General features: G+C 42.2%; 1 protein-coding gene across 2 annotated transcripts in view; it reads left to right on the top strand.

The window, feature by feature from the left end:
- Positions 1-14,121, top strand: part of UTP18 (UTP18 small subunit processome component) — a 42,123-nt gene that overhangs the window by 13,903 nt on the left and 14,099 nt on the right. For both annotated transcript variants that reach the window (XM_044248656.1, XM_044248655.1), the window contains exons 6-10: positions 1,030-1,155; positions 1,474-1,648; positions 6,223-6,323; positions 6,976-7,066; positions 10,449-10,572. In XM_044248656.1, coding sequence (XP_044104591.1) covers positions 1,030-1,155; positions 1,474-1,648; positions 6,223-6,323; positions 6,976-7,066; positions 10,449-10,572 — 617 coding nt within the window. The remainder of the gene's footprint in view (positions 1-1,029; positions 1,156-1,473; positions 1,649-6,222; positions 6,324-6,975; positions 7,067-10,448; positions 10,573-14,121) is intronic.

Genomic DNA, 14,121 nt, shown 5'->3' with positions numbered 1-14,121 from the left:
AGCCCGATGTGGGGCTCGATCCCAGGACCCTGAGATCAGGACCTGAGTGGAAGCTAGAGGCTTACCCGACTGAGCCACCCAGGTGCCCCTGAGTTTTTTTTTGTTTTGTTTTTTTTTTTTTAAGATTTTATTTGTTTATTTGAGAGAGAGACAGTGAGAGAGAGCCTGAGAGGAGAGAAGGTCAGAGGGAGAAGCGGACTCCCTGTGGAGCTGGGAGCCCGATGCGGGACTCGATCCCGGGACCCCAGGATCATGACCTGAGCCGAAGGCAGTTGCTTAACCAACTGAGCCACCCAGGTGCCCTATAATTGAGTTTTTAACGGAGAGAGAGCAACCTGTAAAAACTAGGAAATAACTGAAAATAGCCTAATGCATGTTGTATGAGGTCATCATTGCTTTAAGCTAGGAACCATGTATTCTGAGAGGAGAACATAGCTGTCCATGCCAACCACAGAACCATGGGGACGATTACAGAGTGCCTTTTATTTTGTGCCATGAATGCAAAAATGCTAGAGTAGCAATTTTATGTAAAATATCCTTGAAGTCAGTCTCCTAATCTGTATGGTATATCATGAGGAAATGACTGTCCTGGTCCCCCCAAGACCTTAACTATTTCATCCCCTTGTTAGAAAGATGGTAAAAATGGATTATTATTTAGTAAAATGACTTGCTAGTTGGTAGTAGAGCTGTGGTCTTGTGGTTATAATACCAGTGTACTTCCTTCTCAGCATAAGCTCTGTTGAATTTCTTTCCTTCATGCTTTAAAGAAAAGAATGTTGGGGCTCCTGGGTGGCTCAGTTATGCATCTGCCCTCGGCTCAGGTCATGATTCCAGGGGCCTGGGATCAAGCTCTGAATCTGGGCACTCTGGTCTACGGGGAATCTGCTTCTCCATCTGCCTCTGCCTGCTGCTCTGCCTGCTTGTACGTGCTGTCTCTCTCTTCCTGTCAAATAAATAAATAAAATCTTCAAAAAAAAAAGAATGTTAACTCATTTGAATTGATAGAGTTGTCACTGTCTTTTTCCACAGGTAAAGAATTGTCTCCATGCTAATGCGGAACGTCCTACTACGGCTCGGATCTCGTCCGTGCAGTTCCATCCTTGTGCGCAGGTTGTGATGGTTGCCGCGCGAGATAATGCTGTGTCGCTGTTTCAGGTGTGTATTTTTATTTATTTATTTATTTATTTATTTATTTATTTATTTATTTGACAGAGATCACAAGTAGGCAGAGAGGCAGGCAGAGAGAGAGAGGAGGGGAAGCAGGCCTCCTGCTGAGCAGAGAGCCCGATGCGGGGCTTGATTCCAGGGCCCTGGGATCACGACCTGAGCCCAAGGCAGAGGCCCCAAGCCACTGAGCCACCCAGGCACCCTGTGCTGTGCATTTTTTAAATGGAAACTCGTGGTGAGAAGTACTTACTCACAGGGTACAGTCTATGGAAATAACCAAAAGGAACGTTTTGCCTCTCCTTATAGGTTGATGGAAAAACAAATCCTAAAATCCAGAGCATCTATTTGGAGAAGTTTCCAATATTTAAGGCCTGTTTTAGTGCTACTGGAGAAGAGGTTTTAGCCACGAGCATCCACAGCAAGGTTCTTTATGTCTATGATATGCTGGCTGGAAAGCTAATTCCTGTGCATCAAGTGAGAGGTAAGGTTTCTATCGAACATGCTGCCCATCACCCCTCTGCCCTGTCAGCCCCACAGCTGAGTTCATTTAACAGTGTTTATGACCACTTTTCCCCCACAGAATTCTTAAAAATAAGAATCTCTTTAGTTTTAGTATTCAGAAAATGTCACTGTGTTGAGATGATACATTTGAATGAAAATAGTAAACTTTTTATTGAGCACTTCTGGGAAAACTGGAATTTGGGAATCTGTATCTCCCTGAGCAGGAAAGCAGTTGCAAACACAAGGCTGTAAGATTGGCAGGTGATGCTGCAGAAAGAGCCTGGGAGCTAGAAGACCCGAGTCCCAAGTCCTCAGACAGAGTATCTCCCCTCTCTAGTCTTCTGGAGATTTGGATTCTCTCTTGTCCTTCTGGTGTCTATTATAATAGATATTTGGTTTATGTTTAAAGGAAATAAAGCACTGCTTTTGGAGATCATAATGTATTTTCAAGACTGCTTAAGAAAATGTTTTATTATTTGAAAATTTATCTTCCTCTGCCTTCCCCATTCTTCTCCTGCATGCCCCTCCCCGCATCACCGCAAAATCCGGTGATACCTTCAGGAACCCTCTGTGGACCAAAGCCCTGTGGTGGGTTGGCTGGGTTAGCGCTATACGCCCTGGGAGGCGGTGATAACAGCGCTGTGGCTCCCTGGCAGTCTCCCTGTTAAACTGGGTGTATGTTTGGGGCTGTAAAGGAAAGGGGTAGCTCTGTACAGCCTTTTTTCTGCTAATGGTTCAAAGTGAACAAGTTCAGCTTCAGAAACATTTATGGGGTTTATCATCAGTGTTTCCAGTCTTCTGCTTCTTGTGTTTCCTGACAACTTCGGTGACCCTTTCCTAGTGGATTCGTAGTTTAAGTGTGCTTTACAGCAGGGCCTCTCAGACATTACTGTGCACAGGAGTCCCCTGGGGATCTGGCTCAAGTGCAGTTTCCCCATACTGACGCAGAAAACAGTATGTAGTTGTTAACTGTTTTCACATATTATTCCACTAATGAAAAGGAGTGGGCTTTTGTCTGTCCTTGCCTTACATCCTCTTGGGAAAAGCAGATCTCCGGGGTTGGTGAAGATATAGTCAGTGATGTTGACGGTGGATCTGCAGGTACGCCGGAGTGTGCATCTGATCGCCACCTTCTTCTAAGATGTGGCATTTATCTTACCCTCTGTGTTCTTTCCTCCACAGGCATAGCTTGGCAGTAATGATGATAATGCTAAAGTAAATGTATTTTTTTTTTTTTGTGGGGTTGGTTGTTGAACGCTGTTTTCAATCTCATTATGAAATACTCCTAACTCACTCAAAATTAATTAAGGACATTGGTTAGAATATGCAAACTTACACATTTGTAAACTCTTTGTCTTAAACGTAAGTTTGAAAAATGAGGAGTGCAGAATTGATGCATTCTGAAGAATTCTGAATTGGTGATTTTTCCCATTAACCCAATGGGGTTCATAATAGGGTCCATGGATTTTCAACATTCTCTGATAGAATTTAGAGGCCAGTGAAGTCATATGGGAAAAACATTACATCTCTATTTTCACCAACATAGAACTGAAGTTTAGCATTTCCTTTGGTTATAAAAATTTTCTTTTTTTTTAAAGATTTTATTTATTTATTTGGTAGAGATCACAAAGTATGCAGAGAGAGAGGAGGAAGCAGGGTCCCCGCTGAGCAGAGAGTCCGACTCGGGGCTTGATCCCAGGACCCTGGGATCATGACCTGAGCTGAAGCCAGAGGCTTAACCCACTGAGCCACTCAGGCACCCCTGGTTATAAAAGTTTTTGAACAACCACAGACTGACACATGAAAAGGTTGGGAACCCCAGATTACTAATTGAGACTCCAGAAGCAATTTCTGCTGCATCATTTAGAAGGACAAGTCATAAGAGAGATACCTTGTTCTAGGTAAACACATAAGGAATTTGACCATTTGGGAATAAAATTAGTTGGTTAGGCTGCCATTTTGCTTATAGGCCTTATGGTTTGGTAATATCTGAGCTTCAGCTTTCTCTTTCTATAAAGTCGAGGGTCCTAAATATTAAAAGAGATCATTTTTAATTTTTTTAGTTTTATTTTCTAGTTTTTATTTTGATTCCAGTTAGTTAGCATACAGTGTTTTGTTAGTTTCAGGTGTACAATATAATGATTCAACAATTCTGGTGCTCATCACAAGGGCCCTCCTTCATCCCCATCACCTCGTTCACCCATCCCCCCGCCCCTCAACTCTCCTTCCCTCTAGTTTGTTCAAAAGAGGTAATTGAGCACTTGTGGCACTTGGTGGGGGCTGCTCCCACAGTAAAAGCAGCGTAGGGTCTATCCCAGCACAGCAAATCCACTTGCCGTTTTGGGGAACCTGGCATTGTTGTAATAAAATTGTCCATTCTTTTTCTCTTTTTTTCTTCCTTTTCTCTCTCTTTTTTAAAAAAATATTTTATTTATTTATTTGACAGAGAGATCACAAATAGGCAGAGAGGCAGGCAGATGGAGTGGGTGGGGGGTGTTGGGAAGCAGGCTCCCTGCTGAACAGAGAGCCTGATGCGGGGCTCGATCCCAGGACCCTGAGATCATGACCTGAGCTGAAGGCAGAGGCTTAACCCACTGAGCCACCCAGGCACCCCAGCCATTCTTTTTCTTACCACTTGCTCTTTAGTTGACCTAAAAATGTCATTCACAGATTTACAGAAAGATTTATATCTGACATCTTCAAAGCATAGTATCTTCTTTCTCAAGGTCATACGTTTTGTCTGGTTCCTATTTTGGAAGGTTCAGTGTTTGTAAAAAGCAATTACGATATTGATATTAGTGTTTATTATTTTTTGCGAGGTTAAAAGCAAAATTGTATACATATTACTGGTATTCTGTAAGTTTTGGATGAAAATGCGGTGGCTTTTTCATTTACTTTCTATATCAACCTCCTGTCTTTATTCGCCGCAAGTCTCGTATTTCCTTGTGGAAGACACTCTCCTCTCCTGAATTCCCTCAGAACAACTGGATTCCTTAGGCTACAAGCAGGAGATCTTCGAGCCACCTGTGCCAGAGAGCAGGCTTGATGTAACGAGCCCTCTGGCTGTTGTCTCATTGTTGCCACACTGGGTCTGTGTGCACAGTGTGAGGGAACTCTTCTCTGCTGTTCTGACAATCCATGTACACAGTCTGTAGCCCTCCATGGCTGTGGGGATCCCCAGCTGTGGGCCTCTGAGTTCTCTCTTGCATTCCTCCTGTCCAGTTCTGTGTCAGTAGGGTTAAGTTGGGGGTGGGGTGTGGTTTCTGGCTGCAGCCCAACACTTTGAGATCTAGCCTCCCTTCCCTGCTTCATCATGTGATGGGATTTTATTTATGCATGGAGCTGTTTCTGTATATTGTAGTCAAAGCGGAAGGCTTGCCCAGAAAGGGGGATGAAAATTACCCTAGAGAGGAGTAGGTTCAGAGTGAACCCCATTAGCTGGAAATACGTGTCTGGATTGAGTTCCTTCCAGAGACCTAGGGTATAGTCTTAGTGGGCAGCACTTGAGTGGGAGGCCCGGTTTGTAGGATTGTGAACCATCTGGATGAAAACTGTTCGTAGGATGGAGGCGGTCTGTGGCAGCCTTAGCCAGCATTTTCCTGTAGGGGAACAAGGATTTCTCACTAGAGTTTTCTCAGTTTATTTATTCTGATGAATGTTTTAACTTAGTAACTTAAATATTTTTTGAAATAATTTTTTTTGACCAAGCAGTACATTCATGTGGTGCAAAAATCCAATACATACAAAAGGGTGAAGAGGGAAAACTTGACTCTGCTCCGTTTCCCTGGCTACCTGCTTCCCTTCCCTACAGGGGGCCAGTGGTATCTATTCCTTCAGCACCCTTTCTGTCAGGCAGTTTAGTAATGAGTAAGTTTCCTCACTAAGCAGTCCTGATGGAAGGAGTCTCCTGCATGGTCAGTATGAGCCTTTTAGGAATGGAAAGGAATGTGTCCTTTGGGAAGTAAGTAAATAGACTGGTTTATATTCTTAGGTCATGTGATTAGGTTGCATGAGTCACATTTTGGGAAACTAATCAGCTCTTGAATATACTGACACTTTGTGGGTTTTTTTTTCTTTTTTTCCTTTTTGGATCCATGAAGTTAAGACTAGACTCCTTCGTCATGGGGTGTTTAGTTGGTGACCAGCAACTAGTCTGTACATATTACTATGTTTTAGCTGTTTCTGATGGCCGTACATTTCCCTCCTGGTAATGAACTTTGTGACAAAGAATTATAATTTATCCTTTTAGTTAATTACAGATTTCACCGTTCACATTTGGAAAATTAGTTGGTATGTTTACTGTTCAGAGAGCTGAATCTTTGGCCGCAGTTCAGATGGTGACTGTTAACCAAGACAGGTAAAGGAAGCACTTGGTAATGACCTTATACTTGGGTCATACTCAGTGATGCATAGGGTCAGACTTATTCAGAGTCTGAGCCTACTTTTGGTTTAGTTTAAGGCAGTTAGATATTTTAAAAGAAATTCTCAATTGCCAGTGAAAGATAACATCACTGAAAATCATATTAATCTTTATTAATTTGTCTCTTCTCTCAGGTTTGAAAGAGAAGATAGTGAGGAGCTTCGAAGTGTCTCCAGATGGGTCCTTCTTGCTGATAAATGGTGTTGCTGGATATCTTCATTTGCTGTCAATGAAGGTCAACCATTAGTAGTGGCTGCTTTTTCTTCCAGGATAAGGCATTAGTGTAGGGATAGTCTTTTTTTTTCTTAAAGATTTTTATTTATTTATTTGACAGAGATCACAAGTAAGCAGAGAAGCAGGCAGAGAGAGAGAGAGGAGGAAGCAGGCTCCCTGCTGAGCAGAGAGTCTGATGCAGGGCTCCATCCCAGGACCCTGGGATCATGACCCGAACCAAAGGCAGAGGCTTTAACTCACTGAGCCACCCAGGCGCCCCAGGGTAGGGATAGTCTTGAACGAAATCTGCATCTGAGTGGAGGGGCACAGTGGGACTTGGGGAGAACTTGTGAGTATAGGGACAAAGTTTAGTAGGTGCTACAAACCAGAACTAGATTTTTTTTTTTTTTAAAGATTTTATTTATTTATTTGACAGACAGAGATCACAAACAGGCAGAGGCAGGCAGAGAGAGAGGAGGAAGCAGGCTCCCTGCTGGGCAGAGAGCCCGATGCGGGACTCGATCCCAAGACCCCGAGATCATGACCTGAGCCGAAGGCAGCGGCTTAACCCACTGAGCCACCCAGGCGCCCAGAACTAGATTGTTTTTATTCCCAGTGTGATTCTTCCATGTACCTGCTAACAATTGGATAAGTAATATTTGTTATTCTTTCAGACCAAAGAACTGATTGGTAGCATGAAAATTAATGGAAGGGTTGCAGCATCCACGTTCTCTTCAGATAGCAAGAAACTATACGCCTCTTCAGGTGGGTTAATGACATGATCACCTAAAGCTTTTTTTTTTTAAAGATTTCATTTATTTATTTATTTTTCAGAGAGACAGAGAGAGAGAGAAGCACAAGCATGCAGAGTGGCAGGCAGAGGCAGAGAAAGAAGCAGGCTCCCTGCTGAGCAAGGAGCCTGATGTGGGGCTTGATCCCAGGACTCTGGGATCATGACCTGAGCCGAAGGCAACGGCTTAACCAACTGAACCACCCAGGCATCCCTAACCTAAAGCTTTTTAAAAGCTTTGGATGTGTTCACATTTCAGATTTAACCAAAAACAGTGTTTGAGTTTAGATTTTTTTGTGTTAGAAAGTAATTTTTATTTTTAGATTTTTGTCATTGCCTTTTGCCATCTTATTTACTAACTAGTTAATCATGTTACCATGTATGGGGAAAAGACAGGAAGAAAATGGTTATTTAAAAGATGATTCATGCTCAGTCTTTCCTTTTGAAAGTCACCTTTTTCTTTTAGCAGTACCTTTGCACTTGGATAGTGTTTGGAATGTTCTTCGTTACTGACTGAAAACAATTCGGGTTTCACCCTCTGACATTCCTGTGGTGCAGTAGAAGCGCTTTCACCCCTGACAGTCTCTAATCTGGCACTTTTCTGCTCTCCTGTCTTTCTGATTGTCCTGTGCCTTCTTGGGCTGTTAGTCTCTTTCCTATAGGATCTTGGGACCATTGTAATCTCAGTATAGCTCATGATGCTTGGTAGTGGGAGACATCAAAGTGGTTCTGCCTGTGACTACTATTGTCCAGTCTCTATGGGGCTCTTTGGCAGAATTTTTGCTATACCTCAGCTAGCAGCACTTGAAAATACATAGCGTTAGTTTTTTTTCTTAGGTATAACTGACATACAACATATTAGGTGTACAACGTTCAGTATTGGTGTATATTAAAAATGACCACCACGATAAGTCTGGTTATCTTCTGTCACTACTCATAATTAGGATTTTTTTTCTTGTGATGAGAACTTTTAAGATCTACTCTCTCTCTGGGCACCTGGGTGGCTCAGTGGGTTAAGTCGCTGCCTTCGGCTCGGGTCATGATCTCAGGGTCCTGGGATCGAGTCCCGCATCGGGCTCTCTGCTCAGCGGGGAGCCTGCTTCCTCCTCTCTCTCTCTCTCTGCCCACCTCTCTGCCTACTTGTGATGTCTCTGTCAAATAAATAAATAAAAAATCTTAAAAAAAAAAAATCTACTCTCTTAGCAACTTTCAGATGTGCGCTATTATATTAGTAACTGTGGTCGCCATGTTGTACATTGTCTCTGTGACTTATTTTATAACTGGATTAAAAAGTTGTGTATGTGTTTTTTTTAAAAAGATTTATTTATTTATTTTAGAGAGTGCACGAGTGGGGGGAGGGGCGGGGGGGAGAGAGAGAGAGAGAGGAACTTCCCTCCTGAGTAGGGAGCCAGCCATGGGGCTTGATCCCAGGACCCTGAGATCATGACCTGAGCCGAAACCAAGAGTTGGACACTTAACTGGTTCAGAGTCAGAGTCCCGTGTTCCAAATGAAATGGCTCTCGGATCCTGGGAGGGTCAGAGTGGGAGAGAAGAGATATGGAGGGTCAGAGATACTAAAATTTCTGTATGAACTAGATGCAAATGTAAAATATTTACAGATTTGGTCATTATTGTGGAGGTCTTATTTTCCATAATAAAGGTCCTAAAAGCATAGGTAAGAGTAACCCAAAGTCTGGCTTTGGTAACATCTAGATGACCTTCCCGCCGTTGATCCCTTTTCTTCCTGCTTTAGTCTATTGCCAGCTGGGCTGATAGTAAAACTAAAATGCCCTCTTTTATTGTAACATTACTGTACAGACAGATGGAAAGATTTTCAAATTTGACCCTGTTCATTTTTTTCAAATATATTTTACTACAACTTAATCTACACCCTCATGTCAGCCTGGGAAATAATCTTTGTCAAGGAAATAGTTGAAATAGTGAGCTTAATTGAATTCTCATTGGGAGGATAAAAATACAGAAAAGCGAACTTTAGGGGTGCCTGGGTGGCTCAGTTCATTGGGTGACCGACTATTGGTTTTGGCTCCGTCATGATCTCAGGGTCCTGGGGTCAAGTCCTGCATCAGCTCACACTCAGCTTGGAATCTGCTTGTTTCTCTCCTTTTGACACCACCCCCAATAAGTAAATAAATAAATAAAATCTTAGAAAAGTGAACCAGAGTGCAATATCCACAGAAAAGGCAGAGATGAAATGGGTGCGTGAGGAACACCTTTGTGGTGAGTGTAGGGTCATTAAGAAATCTTTAAATGGGCGTGTGAGGAAGAGAGTGATCATCAGTATCAGGGCATATAGAGGAGAGAAAAAAGAATGAGGGCGAATTTTGGCAATAGTCATCTCTTTCTTCTCTTTTGTAAGTTTATATTTTTTTAGTAATCTCTTTACCCAGTGTGGGGCTCGAACTCGTGACACCCGAGATTAAGAGTTGCATGCTTTTTTGACTGAGCCAGCCAGGCTCCCCGATGGTCTTTACTGTCATGAAAGTATTCATGTTCCCTTCACATTTAACATACTCCTCAGTCTTACACACATTTTCCCTTCTCTAAACTGTTTGTGCTTATTGGTCACAGCTGACATTTATTACTTTTTTAAAGATTTATTTATTTAATTTAGAGAGAGAGTGCGTGCACTTGAGAGGGGGGCAAGGGGAGGGCAGAGGGAGAGAGAGAGAGAAAATCCCAAGCAGACTCCCCTCTGAGCACAGAGCCCAGAGCAGGGCTCCATTCCACAGCCCTGAGATCATGACCTGAGCTGAAATCAAGAGTTGGAGACTCAACCGACTGTGCCACCCAGGGGCCCCTCACAGTTGGCATTTATTATTGTTTAAATTACTTGATAGTAGGTAAGTGGTATGTATCTTAAATTATAATTCCCTCGTGGTCTGGATCCCTTCATTCTCCCTTCATCATGACTAACATCATCAATTTGGTGTCAGTATCCTGGCCTCACGTGGAGGTGCTCTAGTGCCTGTTGATGGAGGTTGGAACTTACTATGGTGGGTATTTTGTTTTTTTGTTTTTTCAGATTTTCTCCCCATAATTCATCTGAGTGAAATGTAAAAGTTTTTTCTGGAAGTTCAACTCAAGCCAAGAGTTTGTGATTTTCACTCTAAACTAAAAGATACTGTTTATTAACTACTGATTAGTGTGCAGTTTTCTATATATGGGAATGTTTACCAGAAATATTTTTAGGCCAGTTTTTTAGATCTAGGACATTTATAGTGACTTTTTGTTTGTAGTCACTTCTAGTATTAAAGAGGGGCTAAGAATGGTAAGTTCACTTGGCTTTCGAGTTTAAAAAAGAAATTAACCAAACCCTTTCTTGGCTCTTTCATGCAGGCGATGGGGAAGTTTATGTTTGGGATGTGAACTCTAGAAAATGCCTTAACAGATTTGTTGATGAAGGCAGTTTATATGGATTAAGCATTGCCACATCTAGGAATGGGCAGTATGTGGCTTGTGGGTAAGTATAAAGAGGTTTCTGTGACCTTAATCATGTGCTAGTGAGAAAATGCTAAACAATCAGATATACTAGGGGCATCTGGGTGCCTTAGTTAAGCATTCGACTCTTGATTTTTGGCTTAGGTCATGATCTCGGGGTCATGAGATCGAGCCGCACATTAGGCTCTGTGCTAGGCATGGAGTCTGCTTAACATTCTTCCTCTCCCGGTGCTCTTCTCCACGGTTGTACTCTCTCTCTTTCTAAAAGACATACGTAAGTAAAATTAAAAAAAAAAAGAAATATACTAAATAGTGCCTAAGTAGTTCTGTGTATAAACTCTTCAGTAATAGAGAGTTAGTAGTACACCCAGGTGTTTTGCATTTTATCATCTTAATGCAATGTTTAATAATGTTAATGGTGGCATATGAGCACTTTTGACAAGGAAATACAGGACTGCCTTATGTCATTATATTTTTTCCTTATATATGGCATATTCATTTGATCACATCAAGTTTTCTTATTGCTGTTTTGGCTTCTTGCCATTGACAAGGAAACAGAATAACTTAAGCCTTAGGTTTAAGTTTTAAAGGTACTTAAGCAGTTTTTCTTTGGTTAGTGGTACAAATCAAACACAGGTTCCTTAGAAATACTGTTCATTAGTATTGTGGAAACTTTGAAAATATTATCTGGAACATGTTACTGTGTTACCACTGGAAGAAAATGGTTATTACACTGGGGGAAAGATGGCTCTGAGACTTACCTGGATTTCTGAATTATCTTACCGACCAAATCACTTACCAGTCCCTGTAGCTTTAGAGCTTCCAACAGTGGATTTTTATGACTTTCTTAGACTAGACACAACTTCAGTCGAATCTTCCTGTTTGAGAGATGCCATCTGGAAGCACAGCATAGTCCCCACTCTTTTCTTCACTCCCTCCTTCAAGGTTAAAATTGGGGCAAATCCTCATAAACATCCCCACCACCATTTGAAAATTGGTTACCTCCTACCTTTGGGGTATGGGGGAAAGGATAGTAGGACCAGGCTATGGAGTTTAGAGATCAGGTCAAAACCAAGGCCTTGACAAAGACCCCTTCCTGTCCTGTGTTCTCCCTAGTCAACATACCTGCTACAGACCTGGAGGGAGGGATATCTTGGGGAGGAGGGGGGAGCCCAGTGTTTGCCCAGAGTGTGTGCACTGTGGCAGCAGCCCATGGTTGGCAGAACTTTTGGCTCTAAGGCTCCTTTATTTTTTTATTTTTTGTTTTGTTTTGTGGGGGTTTTTTTCCCCCCTCTGGAACTAAAACTCCTTTAAGATGAGGACTGATTTGAAACTAATTTTAAGCAAAAATTGCCCCCAAATGACCTTCATTTAAATTTGTGAAGTTAGTCTTTTTCTGATCCTTTGCCTTTCTTTTTTGAATTATTTTTATTATTTTAGTCTTTGGGCCCTTTGAAGGACCCAAAAAGGAAAGAATCTAATACTAGTTTAAATTCATTTGATTTTAATTGTGCTCAGTGTAATGGAATTCTGGTTCTGATGTGCTTGGTCAAATTATTAGTTTTTTATTGTTATACCTGTAGAGAAAGGCCTTAACCTTGTTAGAGGAATTTCTGAGGTTTTTAGGGAGGTGGGGAAGAGTTACTGGTAGTACAGAAGCTAGGGGCAGGGGAAGCTGAACCCCACTGGGCTGGCTGGCGTTCTCTCCCCTTCTTCCTCATTCTTCCATCTCTGCCCTGCGCCTCCTCTCTCTGCCCTCTGCTGCCCTCTCTGCTCTCCTTCTAGTACTGCTGTGAAACCCCTCTGTCTTGGCCTCTGCTTTTAGGAGTTGATGCCTTTGATCTAAAAACTCATGTTTTGTATTGTAATTCTTTTGATTCAGTGTCCTGACATAAGGTAGATGCTTTGTTTGAAGTTTTGCTCTGATAGGGGAGTAGGGAAACTGTTGAAAATAGAGAGCTCTGTTCATTTATGTTATTGTTTTTTTCTAAAAGATATTTATTAATTTGAGAGAGCGAGCAAGTGCATGAGCAGGGGCGGGGCAGAGGGAGAAGCAAACTTGGTGCTGAGCAGGGAGCCTGATGTGGGACTCGATCCCAGGACCCTGGGACCATGACCTGAGCCGAAGCCAGATGCTTAACCAGTTGAGCCACCCAGGTGCCCTACGTTACTGTTTTTATACCATTTGTTAATGTAAGGATTGCTATGTACTTTTAGAAAGCTTTCATATTAATTCCTGCAACGTCAGAATTAGAACGTACTTGGGAAATCTCTGGACTACCCTTCATTCTGTAGACATCCACTGATGGCAGGATTGTCCTGGAAGAGACCACTGGAGTCACTGACAGAGTTGTCTGGAACCCTGCGGTCTCACGGTTTCAGGGGCGGGGTGCAGTCTGTAGTTAGAGTGTACCTTTGCTGCATCTTGTGTCAGTGCTTTAGGGTGTCTTGTTTCGTGACTTCCTAGCTGGTCTGGAAGTCAGTTAGTTCAAAAAGAAAGAGACACGTGACTGTCCACTAGGTACAAAGCACTGTGTATTGAAGAGTGGAAAAGAATTGAGACATGGCATGTTCTCTGTTGTGTGTGATGGCGCTTTGTGGGCAGGGGCCTGTAGGACCTCAGACAGCAGCTCACCAAATTCAGATGACCATGTAAGGTAACTTGGAGAATCTCTTTTGTTTTGTTTTATTGTTCTAGTCTCTCTGCTTACAGTGGGGGATTGGGAGTGTCTCCCGCTGCAGCCATGGCCCAGATCACGAGATTAGTCTCCTGCCTTTACTAGTGGTGCAAGTTGCAAACCACATTGGGGCCTTTGCATTGTGAGGATTTTCGGCCAATGCCATAGATATACCTATTTTTGTATTTTCAAATCAAAGTTTTATCAGTGATGAGAGATTTGTTGACTGTAGTCTTCATCAGCTTCTTATAAATACACAAATTAAAATTTCCTTTTTGGGGCACTTGGGTGGCTCATTCGGTTAAGGTCATGATCCCAGGATCCTGGGATCAATCCCCTTATCAGGCTCCCCGCTCTGCTTCTGCAGAGTCTGCTTCTCCTTCTTCCCCTGCCCCTCCCCTGCTTTGTGCACGCTATCTCTTTTGCTCTCAAATAAATTAAATTCTTTAAAAAAAAAATGAAAGAAATAAAATTACCTTTTTATTGTGGTTCCCATCTAAGTAGTTTTAGACTTTGAATCATAATTATAATAAAGAGATTTAGCAGCAAAATTTTCCCCAGCGTTTACCATGTTGTTTTTCTTATGTAACTATGTATGTGCATATGTGTGTGTATCTTGATTATATATGTGTGTGGGTGTGTATATATATTTTTTACATATAAAGTAACTCTCATTTCCTGCTTCACAATATAGGTACTAATCTCTCTGCCTCATAGGTGTGGAAGTGGAGGCACTGTGATTAGGTAACTTGGTTAAGATCGCAGAGAGTAAGGGAAAGCCAGCTGTTACAGCCCAAATAGTCTGGCGGCAAAGCCGGAGCTTTTAACCCCTTTACATCTGTTTTGAAAGTACATCTCCCTGTGTTTGTGTTTTTAAATATGTGAAGGTACAG

Source organism: Neovison vison, chromosome 5 (assembly GCF_020171115.1).
Source record: "Neovison vison isolate M4711 chromosome 5, ASM_NN_V1, whole genome shotgun sequence".
In the NCBI taxonomy this organism is placed as follows: domain Eukaryota; kingdom Metazoa; phylum Chordata; class Mammalia; order Carnivora; family Mustelidae; genus Neogale; species Neogale vison.
The sequence above is the reverse complement of the archived record's forward strand: the minus strand, read 5'-3'. Positions and strand labels throughout refer to the sequence as shown.